At 33.0% G+C, this 16,165-nt stretch overlaps 1 protein-coding gene across 1 annotated transcript; it reads right to left on the minus strand.

Moving 5' to 3' along the window:
* Positions 1-50: 50 nt before the first annotated feature.
* Positions 51-10,893, minus strand: LOC18097244 (nucleolar complex protein 2 homolog). Its single transcript, XM_052451505.1, has 18 exons — positions 10,530-10,893; positions 9,298-9,428; positions 8,951-9,196; positions 8,619-8,859; positions 4,745-4,881; positions 4,290-4,343; positions 3,938-4,194; positions 3,535-3,613; positions 2,986-3,288; positions 2,714-2,821; positions 2,281-2,497; positions 1,841-1,917; positions 1,576-1,662; positions 1,006-1,100; positions 782-913; positions 451-620; positions 219-341; positions 51-155 (listed from the first exon to the last, which is right to left on the minus strand). The coding sequence occupies exons 1-18, from the start codon at positions 10,666-10,668 to the stop codon at positions 115-117; spliced, it is 2,637 nt and encodes an 878-aa protein (XP_052307465.1). The 5' UTR covers positions 10,669-10,893; the 3' UTR covers positions 51-114.
* Between the last annotated feature and the right edge of the window lie 5,272 nt (positions 10,894-16,165).

Consider the following 16,165-nt stretch of genomic DNA (forward strand, 5'->3'; position numbering starts at 1 on the left):
GCATTTCAGCTTGATCTTCCATAGACAAACCTTGTGGAGGAACTCTTACGTTTTAGTTTAAAGGAAACGTAGTCATTGATTACTACTCGCGTTATATTTACCAACCAAAATTTCCTATCGTACAAAATTTTTCCGAGCAATTTCAACAGGATTGGCTATAGTGGGGAAAGAAAAATGAGAAAACTGTCGTCAATAATTTCCCATGCTTCATGAATTACTTGTCTTCCTCTTCTTAAACTTCTTTGCATGAGATGGTACATCCTTATTTGACAAGTTCTCAGGGGCTTTTTGCTTCTTTCTATGCTGTTTAGAAGGTGCAGATTTTGCACTGTCAACCTTACCTTTGGAAGCGGCATCACTTGCTGAAGATTTCGTCTTTGGCTCCTTCGGATGAGATTTTTGCTTTGGCGAGTTTGTAGAAGAAGGTTTCTTCTTATTACTCTGGTTTACCAGGCATTGATTTTGGACTCTCGTCTTCATCGGAAGAAGAGTCATCCACTGATCCATCTTCGTCAGAACTGAGTACCAGGTCCTCCACGACATCTTCATCCAAAGCTACCTCTTCCTGGTGCTCTGCTTTTCTCTTCTTCTTTTTCTCCTCCTCCTTGGAAGGTTTAGCCCTGTAAACCAAGGTAGAGTGGTTCAGATCAATAACCTACCATGGCAGGGGTCCAACTAAAACTGATTGCCAATGGCTCCTTGATTTCAAAGAAAATTTCAATCACTGTAGAATCTTCAAAATAAAAAATATGGATCGATATTTTAAGTGAGAGGAACTTACTTGGGTGTACCTCCTGGTAACCAGGAGGAACTAAAGACAGAAGCACCTTTCTCATTCACAGCATCATCATCGTCTTCATCACTTTCAGGTATCTTGTTTCGAAAGACAGACGAGTGCTTAACCACAAGAACACTGAAATTCCACCACACAGGCTACCCAAATTAGCTATTTTAAGCAATTGAAAGATTGCTTCATAAAGCATGAAAAGAACACTAATTGGTAACCTGGATTCTGTCAATGAATCAATTCTTTGTTGTGCTATCTGGCGCAAAGTTGCAACATACCGCAACAAAGGACTGGCCCCTGACTTCTTTTCATCCTGTTACAAGTAGTCAGCATTTTAAGGTATCTCTGAAATCCTGTAACAGTTTTTAAATGAAAAACTTGTTTCAAAGCATTCTCTAATGATGATGCACCATTGGCCCAACAAACATCATTTTAACATTGACTAGAAACCCCAGAGCAGAAACCAATCCAAACTCGACCACCGTCACAGCATAGAGTAAGAGAAATGTGTAAAACAAAATGCAAGAAACAGTTCAGGAACACTCCTCCTTTAGACACTAAAAATAGAGTTCATTTTCTTGTTAACAAAGCTGTAATCAACTTTGACCTATATATAACCAAATACATTCAGACAACTAATAAAGAAATATGGAAGCCCCAATATGAAAAAGGCCAGACAAATCCTTGGTCAACTAAAAACGGCCCTGAAAACAAAAGTAACAGCTATTTGTTTATGAAAAATTTCAACACAGTGACAAGGAAGAAACAGCGATATGAAATAGCAATACCTCAAGAAAAGATGCTGCTGTAGGATCATTTGGCAGAAAAATGATTGACATGCGCTTTTCATTTGTAAACTTGGAATTAGCCTCAATCTGGGACATGGATGAGCTCTAAAATCAGTACTGCTCAATACCTTTCTGTTTCAACTCAAGTAATGTATTTATTTATACACATCACAGTAAATTAAACCATTGATACAACAATCTTCCCACCCTAATACAGACAAACCCATGTAAAGATGAGTGCACATGAACTATACAAAATACATACCTGACGAATAAGCTCCCTCATTTGTTTCTGGAACCTTTCAATTTTGGTACTCTTGCAAAAACTCCTTAATCGTGTAGCTGGAATGAAAGACAACTCAAAGAAAGGAACAGAATAGCTCCATTGGGCTAGATGTTCAGCAAGTTCTTCCACCACAGAAGATACACATGCCTCCTGAAATGCTCGTGTCTTCAGGGTAGACTTGTTCACCTAGAATAAAATTTCTAAAAAATCAATATATATTTATAAGGTATTCTTCCGGGTATTTTCGTCCAACACGAGAACAAAAACTAACTTAACACTAAAAGGAAAAAGTCAGAACATACCTTTAGTACAGTACAGAAATCAACAGCTTTACCAACACCTCCAGTGGGGGGGGGGGCTATTTAATTCTTTCATCTCCAACATGTCCAGAAGCAGCATAGATACAGGTATAAAAGTACCAGTTGAAGCAGCAATCCGATTAAGCATTCTAACACACCTCAATCTAAGGGGAAAGCATCGAGCAGTAGGAACTAGGCGGGCAACCCCTGAAATTATTTGGGTCAGTGGATAAGCAAGAGGGTTGAGATCAGCTTCTGAGCTATAGGTGCAGATAGCTCCAGTCCAAAGTTCAAGGAAATTCATGAACTTCCATTCATAAACCTTGCAAAATGAATCCTATAGAAACAGTGAAATGCAAGGAGCAGAATGAGCAAGCAAAGATTTAGCATCAGTTCCATGAGAATTGAGAACTGCATAATAATAATTTAAATCAATCATAAGAAATAAAAAGAAAAGAAGAAAGACTAGCAATTTTCAAATTGCTTGATCAAGGAATAAGTTCAACATATAAAATAGCCACAAGACAAAACCTTTCTAGCTGCTTGATAGTACCAATAAATAGAATACACGAAGATTGAATTCACACATCAATACAACAACAGCAGCAGCAGCAGCAACAAGCCTCAACCGCAGACTAGTTGGGTCAGCACTGCCATTCAGCTACATGAATTCAAACATTGATATTAAGAGAAAAATATCAGCAGAAAGCTCAAGGAAACTAATCCACCACCATATCAATTCAATTAGATGAACTAAATTCACCAGTAGAATTGAATTATTAAATAAGTACTCTTTTTACTTTAAAAGGAAAATTTTCAAAATACCTTAGTTTTCATAGTAATTGCATCTCGTAAAATCATTGCCAACTGGCGGATGAAAACAAAGGCATGTTGATATGCAGTTGGCAGGTCCACCCCAAGAAGCTCTATGACACAATTTGCACGAAATTGAATATGCTGTAACTTTGCTGCATTTATGAAGTGACAGTTCAAAACATAGGCTTTGTATATCCCTTTGAGGCAATCGTCTAAACAATCCGATCCAATCCAAATGCATACATCCCTTAAAAAGAAAAAGGCCACCAAAGGGAGGACACCTTCTCCAGTACTCCAAAAGTGAAGGGCAACCTGAAACAAATCAGGAAAAAGGAATTATCACCTGCTTCCCAAGTGAATCTGATCCAATATCAACATAGAATCATGCCCATTAAACATAAAAAATCACAGTCGAATGTCTCAGGTACTTTCATCTAAAGTAAAAGAGTTAACATGCATTCCATAAACTAGATATAAACAATGAAAAGAGTGAGCATCGAAGATGGTTAAAATAAAATGATCTTAGCTGATTTAGGGTATTATGTTTGGTGCACTCACTCCAAGACCATTCATCAGAACTGAATCACATGCCAGTACAACTGATTGAATAGCAATCACTTTAACTGCATAAAAAAATCTGAAAATAAGGAAATGATGCATCAAATTGTTCATACCTTAATATATTTCCGTAAGAGAGCTGGAAAGGCAACTAAAAGCACAGATGAAAATTTGAGATGGCGTAAAGTAAATGATATCATCTGCGTGTCAGTCATTTGGTTCAAAACATATAGGGCATTTCCAAGATAAGACTTTGCCAGGTGGTTATAGTTCATCCATTTTTTTGTGTGCAGAAGATCATTTACAGTTTCTTTCTTCCCACCAAAAGCAGGAAGGCCCAAGACATTACGAAGGATTCCATCCATTTCACTCAATACAAATAACATCACTTTATTGAATACACCTAGACATAATACTATACTTCGCTGAAGAATCACCACCTCCATCATCACCATAGTGGCATGCAATTTTGAAAGCTTTCAAAAGTGAACGAACAGCACTTATTTTTCCACTTTCTCGGACAGAATTACACCAGGACTCAACCATTGCAGAAGTAATAACATTATCAGATGGTTTCTCGTCCTCCTTCGCAATATCATGGTCCCTACCTTCCTCATCTACTAGCATGTCTCCATCCCCCACATCTGCATCACCATCTTCCTGCACAAATTTGAACACTATGATTGGGCCATTTGATTGTGCTCATCACATAAAAAAAATAAAAAATAAAATGTACACATATTCTGAACACTCACCTCAAAATCTTCATCATCAAATTCTAGAAGCTCCTTGTCATGCTCTTCTAGGTACTTAAAAAATCAGGATCCTGTTAAAAATTAATTTGTTAGCAACTTGTTCACAATCAACAAAGCAGCATGGAAAACAGAAGATTCATTAATCATGAAGCAAATTCATTCTTTGTAAGCATTAACAATCTCCCAAATCCTTCAAATTCATGTATTTCTATTCTCGAAATAATCAAGTAGAAAATCCAAGACCCAACATGAAAGTGAGAACCACAACTACTCAAAACCAAGAAGTGTAGCTGCCTAATCTGCAACCAAGAAAATCTATTCCTCTAAAAAATCAGCTCCTACCATGAAAAAAAGTCATCTGCGCACCAGGCATGACACTTCAGCTCAGCCATCCATCATTTGATAAAAAATACTTGAGTAAAAAACATAACGTTCAAGAACAAAGCATATCTAACCTTTTCCTTAAGTCTCTGCAACTGGTCTTTATGCTCTTTAGCAACTACTGTACGCGACTTCTTCAACATCCTTCCACTTCCTTCCTCCTCTTCCTCCATCCACTCTTCATCACTTACCTCAGGCTCTAAATCCCTAACTGAAATCAACAATCACCAATAAACAAAAAACCCGTTAGCAAATACTCAAAAACACATCAACCAATTTGCAAAAACAAACAAAATAACCCCACCAACCCACCAAATAAAAGAACAAAAAAACCATAAAGCTTCAATCATTTCCAATAATACCATTTACAATGAAGAAGATAAAAACATGGGTTTTTAACATAGTAAATAAATCAACAATCTTAACCATGAAAAAATCATATCAAATCAAGATTAAAAGCACTAAACTTCACCATAAAAACCTAAAAACAGCTAACTATATAACACTGAGTGTGTATAAGAGAGAGCAAAACCTGGGTATTCAATGTCCATTTTGAAAAGTGACTATGGAAAGCTGCTCCTGTTGTTATCAAAAGAGAAATTTTATGCAGAAGAATAATTTGAGGAAAAGCAAAAAAAGATTTTCAAGTTCCTGTCTTTGATACTTCACTGAGCAGCTAAAACCCTAATTTTTTTTCTTATTAGGGGTTTTGTTTGTTCTTCTTCTTTCCCTTTTTTTATTTGGGCCTATAACCTTGAAATATTAAAAATAACTTGGATTAGAAAGTCCATTAAGAAAAAGTGGGTTTGGATGATATGTTTTTATTGATTATTTTTTTATTTTTTTATTTAAATTAATTTTGAAATATATAAGAAACAAGATGTGTATCAAAATACATATTCATAACCATTGCACTAAGTTGACATATATATGAATTATTCAAGCTTTGAGTCCAACGCTACCTTTATTTTCGCTGTGTTTGAGAATGTTTGGTTTAAAAAACATTAAATTTATATTTTTTTTAGTGGGTTTTTTTTAGTTTTAATGTATTAATATTAAACATAAAAAATATATAAAAAGAAACATTTTGATTAATTTTCAAAGAAAAAACACTTTTAAAAATTGTTTTTCACCACAATACCAAACACATATTAAGAATTTGTTTGGTATTCTAGTACAATATAGTTGGAAATGTTTCTAGATTGATCATAATTTTAAAAAGTTATTTATTTTTCATTGTTTAAACACGTTTTTCATCTTAAATTATGGTAAAAACTTGGGTTTGAGATAAGTTAAAATTTGTAGCTTTTTTTAAGTCTGTTTTTTCAAATCACAATCATAAAAACTAACATAATGCTAAATACACACTCAACAACTTCATTAAAAAAAAAGGTTTTCATTAAAAAAAAAATGTTATAGCACCGACATATATTTTTTAACTTTTAGTGAAGTGTAATTCGTGCTTTAAAAGGATTATTACCTCTACAAAAAAAAATTTACCTCACCTCACTACACCTCATTCTTAAACCCACACATAAATTTTAAGTCTAAATAACTAAGTAAAAGAGTTAATATAAAATCATGCCATCTAATAATTCTTTGTATAATAATAATAATAATAATAATAGAAGTTGTTGTTGTTATTCTAAATCAATTTTTTATCATTATTTTTGTATATATCTTGAAAAAAATAGAAAAATATATATTTTCAATAAATTTATCTATTTTGTTATTTTTTGTTTAATTTTTGTGTGTCAAGTAATCTTGGAAATAATAATAATAAAATAAATACAAAAAATATATGTAATTGGGGTTGCAATTGAACCAATATTTAAAAATCATAAGCCGAAAAGAAGTTTGGAATTTTTTAAGTTATAATTGGGGTTTGAATTGAAGATAAATGGGCTTAAATTAAGTTTGGCACAATTAGATCAAAGAAGAAATCTATTTCTGCTAGAGAAGCTAAAACAACGCCGTTTCACTCTAAGTGAAACGATGCATTTTACTTGAAAGAAAAAAGAACATGCTGATGAAGAGCAAAAGGAAACAGTGTCGTTTTGTCCTAAAACCTGCAGAAACTCTGGGCATGAAAGGATGCTGGGGAAGCTGACTCTCAGGCATTATTGGGGTTTAATTTTGATCCCAATCAATCCTCATGACGGAGACAAAACAAGAGAAACGTGATCTCTAATAGTTCAGCTACATCCTTGGGGCAAGAAATCAAAGTTTAAATTACAGAATCAGTCACAGATTTGAAGCCAAAGGTGACCACTCGGTCAGCCACCCGTTCAGACGCTAAACCCAGACCACTCGGTCAGCCACCCGTTCAGACGCTAAACCCAGTCTTTCCTTTTTTATTCAAGACAGAAGGTAAAAAGGGCAGAGTGACCTTGACAGCAAGCGTTAGAGGCAGTCACCTAATTTGTTCCTTACAATTCTTGCTCATTCGAAGAGAAGTAGCTCTGCAAAATCAGGTTCAAAGACCTTTGTATGCTTTTTCTTCTCGTGTAATACGTGATAAAAGATTTTGCTTGAATCTGTAGTTTTTCCTTCAGTTATTAAAGTATGAAACACATTTGTCTGCAATTTGGACAATTGCGGAGGCTTAATCCCGTTTTATTTCTTCTGTTACTGTCGTGATTGCTGTAGAACCAGTCACTGTAATTGATTTCCTTTCTTCCCTCAAACACATTTGTCCCCGGAATAAATGCATGCCCACGTGAACCAGTAAAAAAAAAAAAAAAAGAACGAAAGAGAGGCTGAGCAAGTCTTAAGATTAATTAGCTTGGATCTTCAAAATAATAACAGGGGTCTTGATAAGATGTTCATTGGGTTGGGCTGTCAAATTTTAAAAGAAATCAAGTTGGGCACTGTTACAATAAGGCCAGTCACGTTGACCTGCGTAACAAAATAGACCAGACAAGCTGGCCTGACTCGCTAGGCTTACTAACGTGCCTGATTTTACTCTTTTTTTTGTTTAATTTTTTTTAAATTAATGATTTTTTATATGGTTTTTTTCTTTATTTTTTATATTTAGACTAATATTTATTTTCTCTTTCATTTTGTTTAGAAAAACTTTGTTAAATGATGATTATTTTTTCTTATTATACATTTAAATTTTAATGAGCTTTCCTATTTTTTTAAATCTTTTGTATAAAGAAATTTTAATTTTAAAAATATTTTTTTTCTTATAAGAACCATTTGACACCCTCCATTTCATTAGAAAACTTTACAAGAACAATGGGTAATTTGAATTTTTTTAACTTTGCCCCTGGGCCTTCAGATTCATCCCTGCCAAGTCCCAATGGACACCCTGCCAAGGTTGCTTGGAAACCATTATCGGTTCTGAAAAATCTTATGTGTTCAACAATATACTTGGTATCTTTATTGATGATTTCTTTTAGTATTACAGAAAAAAATAAATAATTTTTTATTCAATAGGGTATTCTGAGATCAGTTTACACGAAATCAAGTCTTATCCTCGAACGATTCTAAAATCACAATCTACATTAAGAACTTGAGAATATTACCAATACATCTCCCTTTATTCTCACAACATTGTGGGGAAAAAGTGTTATTAATTTTCACATAATATTTGCATATTATCTTCCATTAAAGCTGAGCAAGCAGACTGATATCAACAGGAAATGCATCAGTCACTGACTGAGCCCTGTATGCTCTCCTTCCCAAGATCAAAGCTCTAGCCTCTGTAGGATGTGCCGAATCATAGAATGCATACTCAGTCCTATCAGGGCATGGAATTGTAGAAGGATCACATAATCCTGTACTGGTCAAGTTGCAACAAGCAACTCTGGTGAACCTGAAAGCTGCATATAATATTATCCATAATTAAGATTATAATAAATCATATATATTTATAGAACCAACAAGATAATAAATCTTGATTACACTAAATGGCATGGTGTTAATAAGAAAATGAGAGTTTACCTCGAGTTGATTCGGCATCAATCTGGTAAAAATTTATGTAAGTAAATTTAGCTCCAGGAAGATTGGCGTTAAGGTTTGTAACTAATGGTATAAGCTTGCTATTGAAGATTTGTACTGCGTTGTTGATCACCTCTACACATGAAGAGCCATTCGTACCATATGTTGCCAGTGCATTGGGCGAGCAACCATTTTGAATTAGTCCCGCAACAGCCACCTTCCTTGCTCCAAGATCGTATAAGCTCTGCAGTATATATATAAACCATACATCAGATGAAATAAATATTTACATGTCGGGAATTGGAAGCGGTTACATATAAAACTGTAGCAATTACCTCTAATTGCTGAGAATATTGTTGAATGAGCACTGTAGCGTATTGGTGAGCACTGAATTGCCTGCTAGTGTTATATAACTGGGGAAGGAAGTAATTCATTGTGTAGTCATTGTTGCCCATGTCAATGGTATAAATGCACTTGTTTAGGTGCTTCATGGCTGAATCTTTATTTCCCAGTGCTTCAGTGATGAGTGAAATTATGATGCGGTGATTTTGTAGCTGCTCATCCAGGGATATCACATCACCCTAAATACCACCACAAAAAAAATAGAATAGAAATATTATCACAAAAATTATGAAAATTAGTATTATCTCTGTGCTTAGCTAGTATGAACAAATGTAGTTACCACTGCTAATCGTCCACTTTCATTGCGAATCCCAGCTGATCCAGATGCGTAATTTACACCTCTTAATATATTTTTTGTAGCTTTTGCTTCATTGAAGGTTGGAATATAGTCGTCAAATCCCAAAAGCTTAGCTGTAACAAAATAGTATCGATGGGTTAGTATGATAATCATGCTATGCAACATGGTATCGATCAATTTAAATACCTAGGTTATTGATTTAAAACATAGTTCTGAAATCTAGACCGGTTAATTTACACATCAGCGGTTGATTTGAATTTATTATTTATTTTTATTTAAAAAAATATTATTTTAGATAAAAAAAAATAAAATGAAAACTTTGTTAATAACTCCAAAACTTCGATATCACTTTTTAGGACCATTAATTTTTGCCCGGAGACTAAATCACAACAAATTTAATATGGTTTGACTACTAACTTGCTTGCTTGCGTGCACGGAACGCATAAATCAATATTATTGGATTGGAATTAGGGGGGAGACCACAATTTAAAGGAGAGCAAATTACATATATATCCTCACTCTCTTGTAATTGTCTCACCTCTCTCTCTCTATCACAAATTGGCTCTCTTCTGCTGCTTACTGCTAAAATTAATTCACCGAATGGGTGCCAACCCATTAAGTAGCTAGGTTGTCTCTCATATGGGTAAGCTACACAATTAATCGAGCCCTGTGGCCTGTGTCAACATGTTAACGAGTCGAACTACCAAGTCATTCTAGGTTTCAGAACTAATTTTAAGGTATGTGTGGATAACAAACTAAAAATAATAATAAATTATTATCAAAGATGTACAAAAGCGTTAATTACTAAGAATATTTGATGTTTCAAATCATTCTAGGTTTCAGAACTAATTTTAAGGTATGTGTGGATAACAAACTAAAAATAATAATAAATTATTATCAAAGATGTACAAAAGCGTTAATTACTAAGAATATTTGATATTTCAAATCATTCTAGGTTTCAGAACTAATTTTAAGATATGTATGGATAACAAACTAAAAATAATAATAAATTATTATCAAAGATGTACAAAAACGTTAATTACTAAGAATATTTGATGTTTCAAATATTAACAGGTAAATTATTAGTGAAAAGAGAAATAATTATAGTTAGTATTAGGATTAAAAAGAAATCAAAATATATACTCATTTAAGTAATTAGAGAGGGAGGAAGAAGGAGACCAATGACATCGGCTGTGTTGTTGCCATTGCTAAACCTCCCGGTAGGCCCTTTGCTAAAGTCAATCCCATAAGGAGTATAATTGGCTTTTGCCAACGTCGAAAGATTGTTGTTGTTTCCATTATCAAAGAGTGAGTCCCCAAAAACAAAGAAACATGGCACTTGAGGTTCTCCATAAGCACAATTCTGCAAGTTTGAGATGATCAGCAATGGAATGGTGAAGAAGATCCACCATAGCAGCTTAGGCTGATTTTCCATTAATGAAAACTGAATTAGCTAGAAGTGATTGAAACTAGATAAACAAAGAACGAAGGGTGATGATGATCTGAATGAAGAAGTTAATAGACGAGAGTTTAATTTGTTGAGAACTACAAGCCCAAAAATTGCTGATTTTATAGGCGTGGAGATGTGGTTGTTATAGACTATTATTAGCTATATATATATATATATATATATATATATAGCTGGTTATCCTACTCTTGGCTACGTGATTTGAATGCATGATTTGACTTCAACGCTGGAAACTGATTTTAATATTGTTAATGGATATATTTGAAGGTAAATTAATTACTTAAAATAATTTATTTTGTTTATGCAACAGGGGACTGTCTAGTAGCATTACAAGCTGAGGAAGCTCCTTAATTATCTGCCATTTTATAATATTGTTGTCTACTAGTGTCTTTTTTATTTTGTGTATTGTCGAATTATAGTGCTTTAGATTCAGTTGGAGTTTATTTTCTAGTTTGTAGGCTTTGAAAGATGGTCAAATAAAGGAATAGTCGTTGAGAACCACAAGCCCAAGAATGGCTGCTTGTATAGGTATGGAGATGTGCTTGTCATAGACTATTAGCTGGTTATTCTACTCTTTGCTACGTAGTTGAGGGAAGTGCCCAGAAATTTTAATGCATACTTTGACTTTAGAGTTGGAAATTGATTTTAATACTAGTTGGATTGCCCGCGGCAGCCTTGCCAATTATAAACTCATGAAACCTTGACAAGTGGGGAAAGGAAGAACTTTCCTATCATGCTGTTAAAGGAAGTGAGTTTTAGCATGAGCTGCAAAAAATATATCCAGCGCATGCCCTTCCATGGCTACTTATCTCCGTTTATTTTAGGAGGTTGCGTATGCATTTATGTGTTTTTGTTTAAAACGTATATGTAACATGTTTGGTAATGCAAAAAACATTATTTATTGTTTATGAGACCCATTGAAATCTATGTTTGTAACGCAGGGCAAGACAAAGCACGTTGGAGCTGTTTTTTATGAAGAGTCGGCTGCTTTTCTTTTTCTGCATTGTTTATTTTTTTTGAATGAACAGTGCGAGTGAATTAATTCACTCGTTCACGTGAATAATATTTTTTTTTGAAAAGTGAATTATAAATTCACTCACACGTGAATAATAATAATTTTTAAAAAAAAAAACTAGTTTAGAGTAAATTAAATTCACTCGCATTCGTCATGTGAACAATATTTTTTTTCCCCTGAAAAACTAGTGTAGAGTGAATTAAATTTACTCGCACTGTAATCTCAATTTTATTCCTGATAATATTTTATCTAATTTTATTGCACGCTCAAAAAATCATAGAAACTATAATTCTTGTCGGATGGATTTTGTACGTAATGGAATTGTAGATAGTTTAATGGAACAATAAAAAATATTTTATATAAAGTATTATTTATTTTATGATGTAATAGTAGTAGTTAAATCTATAATATTTAAATTTAAAACCATTAATATATATATATATATATATATATATATATATTAGTTATTTTATAACCTCAATTTAAAAAGCATTCTTAACTAAACACATTAAATTACTTTTTGTTCAACCTCAATTTTAACCACAGTTTTAACCAAACATATATAAACATCAAACCTACCTCAACTAAAAGTACTTTTATAAAATAACTTTTTTCAAACCACAATCACAAAAGCTACCACAATACTAAACACATTGAGTCTGTAAAAGAGTAAGCAAGTAAAATAACAAAGTTTGAACAAAAAAAATAAATTAGAAGCTTCGTATATCTTTGAAAAGATCTCAAGGGTAAAAAATTTCAATATATGTCATCACAAAACAAATACAATTAATTTTATGGTATACAAAAAGAACTGGAAATGAAATTAAATTATCAATAACATCAAAAGTATAGGAGCATATTGAATGATCCTCTCATTCGTTAAAGCTTAAAAATATTTGTTCATCAAATCAAAACAGAGATTCCACCGTGTATTTTATTAATTTCTCGTTGCATAAAAACAAAGCTGTCATTTGATAATTCAATCAAAGTAAAAACAAATAGGTCATTAGTACTTTCATTTTTAATTAAATTTTCCAATCTCTTCTGTCACAAATAAAATAAAAAATGTATTTGAAAATGGTAACTTGGGTACTAAATTCTTTGACGTGAATTACTCATAACTATACATAAAGATATTTAACTTTTCAAAGATATAAACCTCTCAGCTCAAAAACTCATTTAAATTTCCAAAAAATAGGCAACAATTCAACATATTTTCCATTGTGGCTGCAGCACATCCACACGCATATACGTTGTCTTTCACAACATTAAAGGCAACTTGAACTACAAACACACGCAAAATGAATAGTTGAAATCAACTTCGTTTGCTCCAAAACCTCCAAATATCACTAACACAATTTGCTACATGCAACTATGATAATCAACATCAAAGAAGGAGTTGAATTACAAGACAAAAAAGTTTGGTCAAAGTTATGTACCAGTTACCTTTTGTACAGAATTCTTTGTCCAGGTATATCTTCTTTCTCTCTCTTTTTTTTTATAGAAAAGAATAGTACCACCAAAAAATTGAAGTATATCTTCGCTGTTATTGCATGGTAGAGTAAGCACCTAGGATTTCCTTACAAGAAGGAATTTAATTGATAATTTTTCAGTAGGCTGTCCCTTTTGTAACTAAAAAAAAAACAATTGTCCCTTTTGCTGTCCCTTTGAACCCACCTTTCAATTATTCTAGTTGAACAATTCATGCCAGATATCAACCAACACAATTTTCAGGTATCCTGGAACATGCTCAACAAGGTCCAACACCTTGTCAAGCCATTTTTATGGCCTTCTCAGGAGAAGGCCAAGGTCTTTATCGTCAATAGCCCAACAAAGTCCAATGACAAGCACAAAGGTTGTGTTTTAGAGTGTAATTGTGATTGTTTTTAAAAGTACTTTTTACTTGAAAATATATTAAAATAATATTTTTTTATTTTTAAAAATCATTTTTGACATCAGCGCATCAAAATAATATAAAAACACCAAAAAAATATTAATTTGAACTAAAGAAAAAAATAAAAAAATTTCAAATTTTTTCAAAAATATTTTTAAAATGTAAAAATAAACTGGGTTTTTATATGCAAACCATCTTTTTCAAAGTGAAATGTTTTCGGTGGGATGTCTATTTGGGAATGTAGTTGTGGTTACTTTTTAAAGTGTTTTTCGTGCCGAAATGAATCAAAATGATATTTTTTTATTTTTAAAAATTATTTTTAAGACTAGCACATCAAAACGATCCAAAAAATACAAAAAAAATAATTTTTAACAAAAAAAATTAATTTTTTTAAAAACACGAATTAACCCATATTTCCAAATAGGCAACTATATTGAAACAACTCTGAGCGGCCAGTTTCTCGAGTCAACATTTGCTGCAGGATTTGGAGGCTTATCACCAGGTTCTCAAGATGACTCAGAGGAGTCCATTATAATTAACAAGTGCTGATTCTTCAAGGATGAAGGAAATTAATGAATGTCTTAATGATAATAATTATCCGTGTAATAACCTAATTTTGGATTCTCTAAAAATTTATTGAATGTTATTTTATTTTTATTTTTATTTATAAAAATTCAAAAAAAAATTAAATTCAAAAATATATTTTTCTCGACATCCTTTATTCAAGAAAAAACGAGCCCATTTGGTCAATACAAGTCAAACCATGTCGACCGGGGTAAAAAATAAGTTTCAGGTCATTTCAGGTCAAAACCGTCATTTTCGGTCAAAACCGAGTCTAGTGGGTCAATACGAGTCAAACCATGTAGACCGGGATAAAAAAATAAGTTTCAGGCCGTTTCGGGTCAAAACCGTCACTTTCGATCAAAATCGTCACTTTTGATCAAAACCGAGTCGACCAGGTCAATACTGGTCAAACTATGTTTATCGGGGTCAAAATTGAGCTTTCAGGCTATTTCAGGTCAAAACTATTATTTTCGGTCAAAACCAGGTCCACTGAGTTGATACCGGTCAAAAAATATTTTTTGGTGTTTCCAATTAATTTTTCAGTAATCAAAATTAATTTTTAACCGTTGAAACTCATTTTTTCTAATACTAATTTGAGTTTTTGGTTTTATCCATATAAATATTTATTGTTATAAATAATAAAACAAAATCAATAATACAGATTTTTTTTATTATTATTATTAATGTGGGTGTTTGGACCAGTTTGTATGTACCTTGACTAATTTCACAGGTTCTAAAATTAACAATAATATAATTCTTCAATAACTCTAAAATTTATAAAATTCAAATTGGTAATTTATACAAAAATAAATTTATAATCTAACTAATTGAGTTAAAGAATTAATGCAAAAAACTTTTATTGCAGTAGTTGGTGCAGTCGGGGGATTGAAATTTTTTCTTCGTGACAGAGCCGTGTCTCCTCAACATTATTTTCGTGACGTGTCTTCTCAACATTGTTTTCATGACAGAGCGGTGTCTCCTGATTATAAATTTTTTCCTTACCCTTAACATTGTCTATAAAAGCCAAAGAAAATTCAAAGAAAAAGAAGGAAAAAAAAACTAAAATTATTACTATTGATGTTTTTTTTAGTTTTTCTTTGTTCAAGTAAGATATTGATTTTTAAAAAAATAATTTAAAAAATACCAAAAATATCTTAATCATTAGATCTAATAGTATTTAGTTCTGAACCTTTGATTTGATAGGATCTAATAGGGCTTACCACACTGGATTAAAATCCAAATCCATCTCAGCCCTTACAATAATCTGCTATGATCATGTCGTGCCACATAACCCGGCGTACCAAGCTACTGGTATATCTCACCACACTACAACAAAGATCGGTCCATCAAGACCGTTCGATCAACTTTTAGATCAAGTCAACCGCAGTTGAAGAATCAGTTTATCAGTAATCCAGCGATTCCCAATCTTCAGGTGCACTAATTTACCATGCTAATGTCCGCACTCTAGCTGATCTCACAGATTCTCTCTCTCTCTCATCAGATCTTCCATCTCCGATCACTTAAAGACTCCGGAGCACCAAAGACTGATCCCTTTCTTATCCAAGAAAGCTAGCTAGATTTTATGGGCAGCAGCATCAAAACTTGTTCCGGTACCAGAACACTCCTTTCTCGGGGGCTCCGTCGTCTGGCTCAACATACAGGCATTCTTTTGCCTCCCTCCATATGGCTTTGTAAATTGTGTAACCATCAAACTGGTAGAATTACTCACCGAGTATTGGCTTGATTGCTTTAGGAGCCTCCATGGCATGATAATAGGAATAATAGGGAAGAGATGATGAGCTACATGTCTGTCTGTCAGGTGATGGAAGACCTTGAAAGGGAAAATTGTTGGAAATAATGAATTTATTTATATAGAGAATGCTCAAATCACCAATTTCAATTCTACGTA

Source organism: Populus trichocarpa, chromosome 3 (genome assembly GCF_000002775.5).
Source record: "Populus trichocarpa isolate Nisqually-1 chromosome 3, P.trichocarpa_v4.1, whole genome shotgun sequence".
Lineage (NCBI taxonomy): Eukaryota > Viridiplantae > Streptophyta > Magnoliopsida > Malpighiales > Salicaceae > Populus > Populus trichocarpa.